The following is a 13804-nucleotide window of genomic DNA, read 5'->3' as shown; positions in this document are numbered from 1 at the left end:
AGCCAACGAGGGTCCAACATAATATTAGCTCATGGTCCTGATGATGATGTTACCAGACAGTATAACTGCCACTTAACTTACTATTCATGAAGCCCATCTAAGTACTGAAGCAGTTATGCTTGATGCGCTCCTTCAATCATATTTTGATATTCGCCTTGTACCCTTCGTCAGTGTCACTTAAGAAAATCAGAAACAGAAGCGGTCTGAGCACCAGTCCTTGAGGGAACGTACTTCTAACCGTGGACCATTCTGAAAAGTAACCATTATTCACAGCCTTTTTCCACCTATTATGCTGCCTAACTGACTGATCTCTGCGATAAACGGCGGGGATGCCAAATGTCGAACTGTCTAAAGAAAATAAATGTAACTTAGTGCAGCCATCCCGTAAGGACCTGTGATCCCGATATGCTCCAACTTATACAGCAATCTCTCTCGCACAGAACCGAGTCAAAGGTTATTAAAATTTATTTACAGCATTCACTTCGTGGGTGAATGTCATAATAGTTCATCACTCCAGTTAAACAAGAATTTCAATTTATATTGTGTTGCTGTCTGAAAATTATTTCTATCCAGATAACACTGTGTTGACCTCCATAATTTTCCTACCACTGAAGCTATAGTGACCGCTCTGTAGTCACTCACTTCGTTCATTGGACTAGCTTTATGGATTGGAGATCTATTACCTCTTTTCCAATAGAAAGAAATCATCATCGTAATCATGATTTCCGTCGATCTAACAAAATCAAGAATAACCATATATACTGCTGCTAAAATTTTCTTTTCTCTTCTGCAAGCTCATGAACCTTCAGATTATGCGAAATTTGTAATATGAAATTGAAGACCCTAAAGAAATATTCAGAAAACACTTGATATGTGCGAAATTCAATATTAAGTAACTATAAATAATGAACCTCCTTAAAATAAAATTCAATTAACATGAATTCCCAAAAGAAAAGTATAAATACGTCGTCAAATTATCTTGTTGAAATATAACAAAGCCTCAGCAGCCGAAAGGAAAAAGCATATCCGAGATTTAAAAAGTAAATGACAGAAGGTTTCTGAATAATCGATTTAGAATAGTATAATCGATGATGATTGCAACAAGCATGGAGAATAACAAGAATAAGACTTTGTTTTTGAGAGAAGCTGGCAATCGCTGAAATAAGAATAGCGCCAGTCTAACGCTTATTGGGTCTATTCCACGAAAAGAAGACTAAAACCTCACCTTCCAAAATAATTAACTGAACTTCATATTATTTACTAACTTTGAAAACCCCACTTGTGGCATTTAAAATTTTGGAATCATATGCAAGTTATAATGTTAAAACTAATACCTGTCAGTTATGTTCTCTAATTAGCGTTATTCGCCTTTCGACTCTTGTTTATAATGTAATATAAGTTCACTGGCCTTAACGCGGCCTATTTTAATATTTCTTTTCCCCCGCTACCCTCTTCCTTCATTCAGCAGTTCCTGGTGGTTCTCTTATATTTACTATAAAATGTTTAACATCACAAGGTTAAGTTAAGTTAATTTATTGTGCTCAAATTTAGAGCAATATCCATCCCAATTTGTTGTTGCAGAACGCTTGGTAACACTTTTCAAGTTTTTTCAAGTTACAAATGTTTATATTTCCTTCCTTCGATGTACGGCAGATATCCAAAAGACATTCTAATTCGTCCCAGCGTCTATTTAGGAAGATAACATCTACTAGAGCTGTATCATTAACATTCTTTTCACGAATCCCCAGAAGAAAAGTTTTTTCATGAGGGTTAGATTGTGTGATCACGGAATGTAGATCCGTGTCTTGTCGTGTCCAGTTATGATACAAGGAGCTGCTCCAGCATATTTATGTATATACACACATGACAGTAACGTTAATCTTGGAAAAAAATAGTTTTTGAACATGTGTTCTGCTTAAGGTGCTTTAAAAAAAGGTTAATATCGCAATCATTAATGCCTCATTGCAAGCAAGAGCACTGTTGCTTGACCCAAGATGCACTTCATGTTCATGACCCACTTCATGTTTACGTGGTGGCCAATAAGTCTGTGGAACGTAGTCTAAAAATGTCATCATTGGAAGCATATTAAAATAAGTTAATACAAGAATTGGGCAGGCTGGGGTTCAGTGATTAGCGTGCGCCGTCACGAACAAGTAAGGAGGTTGCAGATTCGAACCCGTACGCTGCCACGAAAAATGCAAAGCACATTGTGAACGGTGGCGCGGAAAACCTGGCTGCCCCTAATAAATAATTTAGTAGTTTGCAACCATAATGAGTGTGTAAGCTCTCTTATAGTCATGGATGTATTTAGAATAAACGGAAATTTATTTTATGCTGGAATACGTGCTGCGTGTTTGTAACAATTCCTGGAAGCCAGACAAGAAAACGAAAGTCTTTGATGAGTGATTTTTTAAAATGACGTAATGATATTGACTATTAAATGTACTACGGTTGAAAGAGAGAATATCTTTATCGCAATCCGTTCAAAATAGAATAGTAATTTAAAGCCCTTCTCAGTCACACGGCCAGAGGAATAAGGATTATACGGATTATTCTGAAGTAACAATGATGACATTGACTAAACAAGATATATTCAAAAGTTATACTAACAAATTTATTTGATATACATATAGTAAGAAGAGAACAAATTAAGGATACCTGAAGCTATCTACGCAGTTCAAGGAAAGGAAGGGATGGTCAAGGAGAGCTCAACATGGGGAATCCAGAGCTCTTCGAGGTTGGGTGGAGTGTATCGTTAGAGTTTACATCTCACACCCTGTGCGAGCATTTATTCAGATCATTCTCATCCTCATCGTGAGAAATCTACAGTCCCGTCTGATATGAAGATGGAGAGGGTATGTTAGACGTCACATTCACAGAAGATTGTCACACAGAACCAGAGAAACTGGTCTGATTCTAAGCAGGACTGGAGAATTTGTTACAAGAAAGCCATCCTTAGGAAGGCCATAGGGTGTGATAGCCGTCCCGAAACCAACGCATTGATATTTCCATACATAAAATACTGGTAGCCTCGCATAGGCTGCTTCGCCCCTGACCCCGCACACCTCTATGAACTGTTTTGATAACGACAATGTCAGCAGTTCATTTTGAGCTTTCTCTGACTACGATAAAGCCCAAAATAAGCAAACAAGACAAACACAAGAAAGAAGAGTCCGTATGTAGCAGGATACCCCATATTTTATTGCGGTGTCATCTGTCGCACAGCAACCTGCCGTTGAACCCGTACAACGCGCTCACCCTGGCTTACCACGAAAATTCACTTCGCATAATCCTTTACAGTTCTGACATTAAGATTTCTTAACAACGGACGACTCATACCACAGCTTGATTTATTTCTTAATTTACTAATTATTCAAAATATCAAGAAGTGTTACAAATACTTCAGTGCTTTGATTCTGAAATTTATAAATGTAAACCCAGAATAATTTTAAAAAATAATAAAATGTGATAAAATTTAATTAGTATAAAAATTACAAATAAGTTGTTATACAAAAATGAATTGTAAAGAACTTCAAGAATTTTCCAGTTGGAGCTGACAGCACATATAACTCCGTGCCACTAAACATTTCCTAGAAAAGTGGCATAAGGTGGCATTCATGCCATTCGCATCAATTAGTGGCATGAAACATATTGGACAAAAAGTGGCACCGTCTAAAGGCGTCCTCACAGTAACACCAGCAAAGAAGGAAATTTGATGGAGGACGGTATAGATATGCAGCAAAGATCACTAGCTTTCAATTTGCACATAAAATGAAGTGCTCTGTAATACCTGGCGCTCTAAAGTTTTGTTTAGCAATTATGAAAGATAGAACACCAGTTCATGGAAATATTTGAAGTAAAAACTATATTACTTCGGTTTCAGTAAATTTTCAAAAGCGTATTATTCGTAATGGAAGTAATGAATCGATTATAATCGAATGGCTTGCGATTGGATTCGTTCGACGATGAAATTTGAAGGCCTTCCGTTGCAGTATAGTAGTTTTGCCATTTGTCACTCGTTTGGACAGTTCTGGGTTGAGTCACGTCGAAGACTGCAGGAATTTCCAAGGTCCTCTTCAATCTAGCCGGCTTGTGCAGGGTTTCCCTTGAGTTATTCCGGGTTTTTCAGCCAATAACGCATGCCAATCGACCCGTGGCACACATTTCTATTGACATAATACATACACACACACGGATTTGTGTAACGTCCGGAGATTATTAATAAATAAAATAATAATAATTATTATTATTATATAATTCAAATTATTAGTAGATTTATTTCGTCACAATAATAAAGTTCTTCATTCCCTATCTGTGGATAGCATCATGTCTCAGCTAGTCCTACTATAGCATCATTGATTGATCTGATTAAAAATCAAATTCATTTAACTTATTTACAGTACTCCTGATGTACTGAACAGATAAATTTAGTTTTGTATTGTATTTTATTGCTTGGTACAACCCTGATACATTCCTTCAAATTTCTTAAATACGTTTTTTCCCCTTATGGTCTGCGACTAGCGTCATTTTCTGCACTAATTTCAGTATCTCATTCTATCCACAAGGTAATTAGATGCAGTTCTATATTGGGACTAAAGAAGCTGTAGCCCCCATTATCAAAATGTGGATTTTTTCCTGCTACCTATTAAAGCGAATGGGTCCCCGTAAAAAAAAATTGCTTTAGCCCTCCCCTTTAGAGAATCCTGGGACTTGCGCTGGTTATATAACATACACAAGTACTCTCGAGGAGGTAACAAGTGTGATTTAGCCTATGCCAATAGCATGTATCGTTTCTAGGACCACACAACCTTCCTCTGATTAGTAGTTTCTCTGAATCTCTAATGCCTCCTCAAGGACATTAGTAAAAATCGTTGTTATCACCGCTGTTCAAACGAATTCCACCTTTACAAAACAAATTTCTTTTACTAAGTGGAACAGACCAGGCTGAGCAAAACATCACTTATCCATAAGCTTTGCAAAATTTTTTCCGGTCAAGAGTTAAATAGCAACCGACCATATAACTTTCCCTCATATCTGGCAGAACTGCAGACTCAAGAATGTATCGGCATTTTTCCAAAATGACCTAATATTTCTTAATCAAGTTATCAGTTCTTTTATACTTAAACTTTTTTAATTCTACACTCTTAAGTACCCTTAAGAAATCATAGCTAGTTGTCTGCATCAATTTCTGCATCTTTTCGACACGCTCTGGTTCTGTTTCATCTGTCCTTATTAGAGAATATTTCCAGTTTCCCTTAAACTTGAATTAAAATAATAAAACAACCTTTGGCGGAACAAGTGCATTTTCTGGACTGAATGATCCATTCGTGAGCCATACTCCGGAGTGCTTCTCCCTGTGCAGAACTGAGTCTTTAAGTCCAGTTCGTTTTTGCTCTAAGGTTCGTTTCCTCAGAGTTGATCGTCCTCGAACAAAAGTAATATGTTTTTTTTTTTCCGGGAAAGTCTAGTTTCATCGAATAAATAAATAAATCAATCACAGAATACACGCAATGCACAGATATAGCATATTGAATGTTTCGTGTTGATTTAGGGAGTTTTTGATATATTGGCTACTTTGATCATAATTTATTACCAGTAGTTAATACGATTATACTGAGCATCATGTTTGTAAAAGTGTGCGTTCATGAGCCAATTTGCATGTTGCACAGGCTGAAAAAACAGGAATAACTCATGAGAAAATACTTCCCCCCCTCCCTCTGCCTACGATCGGCTACTACAGCTCGATTAAAGAGAGCTTCAAGAATTCATCTTGTCTCCAGGATCCATTAAATAGCCTTAGTTGCCTCGGAGCAAATCCTAGACAATCCAACCCAACACTCAGTTTTCAAAATGGCAGCCACCCTTTCAGATTATACTGCTATTGAACAACAAACGATCATTTTATTTTCATTTTACCATAATTGCTTTCCGCAGCAAGGCAAATATTGTTTATTATCGATAACTGTGTGTAAGCTTGGTAAACTGTTCCGAAATGATCGATCACGAATGGACGATGAACATCTGCCTGGTAAGGGAAGGTATAGCAGTTCTTGTATTTGTACGTATAAGGATCGACGCTGCAGACGCGCATAAAATTAGATAACAGTTATTTTCACAACTGTGCTCCTAGCCTTTTCTGGCTGATTGTCATCACTTTACATTTATTGTGAAATTAGATAAGACTCCAAGCTGCTTAATCTCTTTAGCATTACAATTTAATTCTAGATGAACGCAGTATTAAAGCTAATTAATCACCGTAATTTACTGTTTTATTTATCATTTAGTAAAAGAGCAATCTCAAACAAGTGATTATATTGTTAGTGTATTTTTCCATTTGCAATATTTTTTTCTGTTGAATTTTAAATAACTTAATTAAATTAATATTGTTTATTCTTGTAGAAATACCTCGAGTAGATGTACCAAAGCAGTCTACAGGGAGACCTGGTAAGAATTTTAAGGATTTGCTTTGAATGTTAACTAGAAAGCGCCGATTAGAGTTGTAATAAAACTTAGTATACACATGAGTTGAGAATTTAGACAAGTTTTCATGCTTTGCATTCCTTTCCACCCACTGGGTTTCTACAAATCCTGTAGGGTGGAGAACACAAATATGAGGTTTCCATTCTTCATCTTAGTCCTTGTAAGTCAGCCATTTGGAACCACAGTTATTCAACGACAGGACCGAAATTAAAATTCCTCCCCCTTCCGGAGAGAGAGAGGGGGGTTAATTTTGCCCAATTCCATTCTCTAGTTATTTTTTTTTTCATGCTGTTTATTTATTTCATCTTAGCTTTCGAATTTATGCACTGAATGTAATTTAACGCCTAGCTTTCATTTATACTGGATTCCAACCTTGTTAAGCTCCTATTTATAAGCATCTCCGGCGCCTCCGTAGCCAGGTGGGAAGGAGCAGCAGTGCGTAGCACACGCTTCTTGATTAGACCGGGGTTCGAGCCCGTCACCACCAAATACGGAGTATGCGGAAAGGTCAAGGAATAACCACCGCATATCCCGGAGCAATATGGCCTTAGTTGCTAATGCTCCTAAAAACAAATAATAAGCATCTCCATTAAATCCTTAGCCTCCCAGGCTGTGAATTCATATTTATTACTTATGTTATGGCATTAACAGAAAAGAGAGAATCCATTTTCTGAATGAATATGGCTTTTTGTTTTGCAAGTTCAGTACGGCTCTAGCCTCATTAATGCAACATCTATGTATTTATCATATGTTTCAGAAACATATTATGGAGAGGAGATATAACCACTGCTTTTCTATAACACAGTGATAAAATTCCAATATTTAGATGTCATTCTCGCACGAATAAAAATTACCTTAATTTTCCGAAAATGAGCAGATAGTAAATTGATGTTTCGTGTGAGTTGTAAAGTTGGATTGTTTTTCGTTGAGCGATCTTTAGATGGAACAGTATTCTGATTATATCGGATCGTAATGAATCATTTGATCATTATGATCCAATATAATCAGAATCAGAAGACTCCTAATTCCGTTAATGGGTAAATGTCTTATCATCCAAGACCCGCTATTATTATGCGGCACTTGGTTGAACCCTGGGTTTTCTGTGCGAATATTTACCAGAACCCAACGCAATGCTACACTTTCAACATAGAATACTTTTCTGGTATTTACAGTAGTACTGTATCTCTTCACAGCGTACATATGGCACAGATATGAGAACCCACAGGTTGGGCTTGACCTATGCACTATAGACCTCATCAGTGAAACGTTGGTCCATACGCACCGGAGTTTCTGCCAGCAACACATGCCACTCATATTAAGCAACCGCTGTCTGTCCAGATAGTGGACACTTTAAAGGATGGGCCTATGGACTCGTGTGGCGCAAGCAACACGAAGGCATCCGTCGGCGTATTGCACCAGATATTTGAACTCATCCGACCAGCTCACTCATTTCCTGTCCTCCAGTGTCTAACTCATAGCCTGAGTGTGCGACGCATCGTCATTTAGGATACCGTTCTTTCATTTCCCCATATTTTATTGCGGTGTCATCTGTCTCACAGCAACCTGCGTTGAACCCGTACAACGCGCTCACCCTGGCTTACCGCGAAAATTCACTTTGCATAATCCTTTACAGTTCTGTCGGCAGGAGGTGGTTTGACCCGTTCGACACCATTTTTCGTACACCTTAACCAAAGTGAGCTGCAAGCAACCGATCAGACGTTCCATTTCCGATGGGGAAGCACCGGACGCACAAGCTCCATGAATTCAAAAGTCCCTTTTGAACTTTTGATATCTTTACATAGGAAGCTATGTGGCATTTTATACTGCGAGCTATGCGGCGTAATTCATTACGAATGGGGTTATCATAATTCAGTGATCACTGAGTGTATGTTGGTAATGATAAGCAAGATGCTTCAGAGTAGCATTATAGTTGTGAAAGGAGAAAATATATGAGAGAGGGAAAAATATTAAGGTTATTAAGGCTTAACGAAATAACTGTTAAAAGAGTGAAAGTATAATAAATATAGAAAATAAACATCGACGTATGATAAGTTGAACATGAACATGGCAGATCAGGAGAACTGGAAAGTAGACTTCATTATCGAGATTTAATACTGAGATTGAATATCGGAGATAATTGCAGTAAAAAAATATTGACTGAATGACAGACTCTTTCTTATGAATGACAGGTATTTATAAATGACAAGTTATATATTATAAATAGTATGTAAGACGGGTATGTATCATAAATTGCGGGTTCATGGATAATAGATATGAGTGTAATAAAAACTTAAAGAAAAAGAATTAATTGTGCAAGTGTAGTATGAATTAAGTTATTATTTTAGAAGGCAGCCTTTGTTAGAGAGTATGATTATAGATCGTATTATATCGGCATGATTTGACAGGTGTTATAGGAATTAGATTTTAAGTGTGAGAAATACTGTTTGTGATGATAATTTTCCTGAAGTTTTCAGGAAGAATTATAAATATTGGGATAAGTGGGCAGGTCATGATTGTCTCAAATCATAAGTATTAATTTTATGTCTGATTGCAGGGAAAAACATTATACGTTTTGCTGAATTCGGCATCACTGATTAAGAGGTAGTTTGTAATTAAATTATTATGGTAAGCTGCGAATTTTGAGAATACTAACGTAGTTACATGAGAATAATTGAAGTAGCACTATAGTATTGTTTAACAGAATTTTAAATTTAAATGAAAGAAAGTGATAATTTATTAGTAATGGTTCTCCCTTATGTGTATAGTTAGGTATGGTAACAAAGTTCCTGTGGTGGCGCAGTAAAAAGGGCACAAAGTGACGGAGTTCAAAAATGATTTTATTTTTTATTCAAAGTAATCAACACCTGGTTGAATGCGCTTATTACACAGTTCTAAAACTTTCTGAAAAAAAGTCAGCGAAGGCGTCCAAAGAGATGATTTTTAGTTCGGTGGTTACATTTTGATTCATATCATCAACATTCTGAAATCTCTTTCCTTTGAGGGCCGCTTTCACCTTGGGAAAGAGGTCCGTTGATGCTAGATTGGGAGAGTAGGGTGAATGGGTGATCTGTATAATGCCGTATTTTGTCAGAAATGACGTCACAACAAGTGCGGAATGGGCAGGAACATTGTCATACAACAAGAACAATCTGCCTTTTTCTCGAAATTGCCGCTTCACCCGTGAAAGCGTTCAATTGTCAGAAGCACCTGTATAATGAAAGCAGTATTTACTCTCTCCCATCAGTTCTAAATTTCTTGTGAATTGCAGCCTGTTTGCCGAAAAACATGATCAGCATTGTCTTCATCCTGGACTTCTGTAAACGAAACAGTTTGCGCCTTGGTGATCATTTTTAAATCACTGCATGCTCTGGCGCTTCGCATCTGGGTCGTACTGAAACATTCAACTTCTCTCCAGTGAAAATACAGTCGAGGAAATTAGAATTGTCTTAAATTCTAATTGAAGTCTTCGCATCATAACACTCTTCGTTGCTTCTGCTCATCCGTGAGGCCGTGCAGCACAAATTTTTCACAGACCATCCTTTTCCATGAAGATTTAACGACGATCTCTTGCCACAGTTTCCTGAAATTTTGCAACTCTGTTCTAATTTCGAGAGGTTAACGGATGCCCAATTTTTGGGCCAGTGCAAACGCCCTCACGTACGTCTTTGAAACTCTTATACCATTCAACCACAATGGTACGACTTAAAGTTTCTTCAACATAAAGAATTTTTAAGATGCGTACGTTTCTGTTACAAATTTTCTCGGTTTAAAGCAAAATTTGATATTCGCTCATCGCCCCATTGCATAATCACGACATGGGAGGTTAACGCAACTAACCAAACTCGTTGTTACTTGCAACTTGTCGGCCTACTCGACAATCTTTGAGGAAGTTTGAACTACATCATACTACCATCTGTTTGAGGAAGTTTGAATTACATCATACTACCATCTGTTTGAGGAAGTTTGAACTACATCATACTACCATCTGTTTGAACTACATCTGTTTGAGGAAGTTTGAACTACAACATACTGCTCCATTTATTTTTAAACTCATCGAACATGACCGGAAAAGCACCAGTACGGGAACTTTATTGCCACATCTTGTATATCTACATTTGTAAATAGCCTTGTTGTATACTGAATGTTTATTATTCTATTTTGTGTGTCAGTCTGATTTGTTCATGAGATATACACAATTCTGCCCAGTATGCAAATTTGTGCAGTGAATAACCTTCAGCTCTTGGTTTTTGATCATACTTAACATAGCAGACAGGATTGCATTGTGGACCTTAATACTTTGAGGGGCTAACTACAAAATTAAACAATTGTCAGAGAAGAGTACTATGGTAAAGATGTACAGACAGAGATACCTGATAGCAATCAAAAGGGTTTAAAACAAGAAAGGGTAACGAATAATGACCTATTAATGGACTAGATAATACAAATAAAAATAAAAGCTATTTTAAAATTATGCTCTCCTAAATAACGAGAGAAGTGTGGCGTCTTTTCAGCAAAAAATTCCCTGTAAAGGTTGCCTTACTGGGAAACGCCAGTGTTATACAGTGAAGCGACTTTCTGCCAAAGAAAAATACATTTAAAATGTCAACCAGTCCACGAATTTTTCTCTCATTCTTCCTCCCACAGTGCAAACAAACGCTTGCAATGTCTTCTATCCGTATTTTTGTGAGAATTTAAGGATATCGCACTGCGCATCCCCCCCCCCCAAAAAAGAGGGATTTCTACCTGCTTCTTTGGTCAAAGATAGTTTAGGTAAATCGGAGAGCTCGTCAGATGCTCTTTAATCCTTTCTTCACCTTAATGTTTTCTGTCAATGCTTGAAAATAACTTCATATCCATAGTAAAACTTTTACGATGCTGGTATTGTGATTGGAACAATGTCTCTTCCTACATGTGTTCATTAGAAATTTTAATAACTTAATAAGAGTAAGATATAAATGATAGTTGAGGAAACAAATTGCGTCTTGTTATTAGGTTTGATGTTACATTTTTTATCGTGTTAGAAAAAATTTACTTTTCATTTGCAATAATATTAGTATTAGCCATACATTGCTAAGAAGCCCTAGGCTTAAACTGCACCATCCAAAAAATAATAATAATAAATCAAAATAAATAAAGTAATAATAATAGATTCGTCTTTGTGAATATCCACAAAGACTTGTGTGACTGTGAAAACTATGAAAAAACAGTTAATTAACGAGATAGTGGAAATTTGACTACTGTATAATTAGAACTGAGAGACTCATGATACGCAATTGTATTCCGAACTGCATTCTGCATTCCCAGTAGGATGCATGCGATGGGATTCTGGTAATCTAAAACTGTCATTTTAAGATCCATAAGGTTATTCAGGTCAATACATATCGTATGTTTAGTAACCTGAATAACAATGTTATTGGGTACTGTAGGTATATGCCACCTTACTTCTAGAAGATACGTATATGACCTCACATTTTATTTAAAAATGCTTCCTCCGTGGTTATCAACAACAATGCGGCTGTGAGAGATATACAGAATTTAGTCTTTTCAGATTATTTTCAGAAAATCTATAGCTTCTTACGATTAGAACAGGCTGATATACAAAATCCGTTTAGGATGGAAGCTAAAAGAGATTAAATGCATTTCAAACTCCATCTTCAATGGAAGATTAGTTTATTAGATTACAAAGTCATAGTATTCCCACCAGCATTCATATGCTAGCTCTTATGTAATCGATCAGTCATCGAATTTATTATGAATAAAAGGTGGAAATTCGCGATCATTCGTGTAATGATCATTCGTGTATTAAGAATTTGCAGATAAAGGAACCACTAGGTGGCAGTGATCACAGTGTGCTGAAGTGGGATTTACTCAAAGAGTTAAACTACCGTCAGGGGTAAAGGAAAGGGTTTTTGCTTCCGTAAAGGGGAGTACAGTGGTCTCAGACAGTTTTTAAATTCTGTACAGTGGGATCAACTGACGATGTTACAAACAGTAAATTCTAAGTGGGAAGCATTCAAGGAATTAATCGTGGAAGCTACTAGACTTTATATACCGATTAAGAAATATCGTTCAAGGTTTAGGCCTAAATGGTTATCAAATGAACTAATGAGACTCGTGACAGAGAAGAAAAATGCATGGGATGCATATAAATTATCAGGTGACGCAGAAGCCTGTGGCAGATATAAGCTAGTCTGTAATCAGGTCACAAAGGAGGTTCGGCAGGCGAAGGCGGATTACGAGAAATCTTTGGCAAAAGATGCTAAGAAAAACAGCAAGGATTTCTTTACTTATATAAACTCTAAAAGGAAGGGGATGAATATGATTGGTCCACTTGACATCGATGGTTCGACTGTTGATGATCCTGCTCAGATAGCAAACAAACTGAATGAGTATTTTGCATCTACATTCACACGTGAGGAATTATTACAGTTTGAAAATGGAAGAAGGTTATCAAATTGTAGCAGTGTGCTTAATGATTTTGTAATAACTGAGAGCAAAGTGGAGGAGAAATTGTTGAAGTTAAACATAAGAAAGGCACCTGGGGTGGATGGGATCTATCCAGTTATTTTAAAGGAGGCGGCAAAGCAACTAAGCAAACCCTTAGCCATAATTATGAGAGCATCCTTGGACTCAGGGGAGGTTCCCACGGACTGGAAATGTGCAAATGTGTCCCCAATTCACAAAGGTGGATCGAAGGGTGACACGAGTAATTACAGACCAGTTAGTTTAACTTCTGTTCCGGGTAAAATAATGAAGTCACTGGTTAAAGATGCATTGCAGGATCATCTAGACAAGACTGCAGCAATAATTCAAACACAGCATGGGTTTGTTAAGGGAAAGTCTTGTCTGACAAATTTGATTGGTTATTATGATGTGGTCACAAAGGAACTGGATGCAAAAAATAATTTTGATATCATATACTTGGATTTCAGGAAAGTTTTTGACACTGTTGCGCATGGAAGACTACTGTACAAATTGGAGCAGAATGGTATTAAGGGTAAGTTGCTACAATGGATAAAAGGATGGTTAAGTGGGAGAAGACAGAGGGTGGTAATCAATGGGTGCTGCTCTTCGTGGACTAATGTTATTAGTGGAGTCCCACAGGGTTCAGTGTTGGGTCCACTGTTGTTTTGTGTATTTATCAATGATATTGATGAAGGTATATCAGGTTTAATGTCGAAGTTTGCAGATGACACAAAGGTTGGCAGGGTTGTTAATGACAGTAATGGCAGTGTGCTACTGCAACAGGATCTAGATAATTTGGGCAGATGGGCTAAGAAGTGGCAACTGAAGTTCAACCTTGACAAATGCAAAGTACTGCATA

At 37.1% G+C, this 13804-nt stretch overlaps 1 protein-coding gene across 1 annotated transcript in view; it reads left to right on the top strand.

Annotated features, from left to right (window-relative positions):
- Window positions 1-13804, top strand: part of LOC150083146 (netrin-1-like) — a 283410-nt gene that overhangs the window by 239593 nt on the left and 30013 nt on the right. Inside the window, exon 3 of the mRNA XM_090377071.1 lies at window positions 6400-6444. Within this exon, the coding sequence (XP_090233197.1) occupies window positions 6400-6444 (45 nt within the window). The remainder of the gene's footprint in view (window positions 1-6399; window positions 6445-13804) is intronic.

Source organism: Mastigoproctus giganteus, chromosome 7, assembly GCF_048544385.1.
Source record: "Mastigoproctus giganteus isolate SK-2022 chromosome 7, ASM4854438v1, whole genome shotgun sequence".
Lineage (NCBI taxonomy): Eukaryota > Metazoa > Arthropoda > Arachnida > Uropygi > Thelyphonidae > Mastigoproctus > Mastigoproctus giganteus.
The sequence above is the reverse complement of the archived record's forward strand: the minus strand, read 5'-3'. Positions and strand labels throughout refer to the sequence as shown.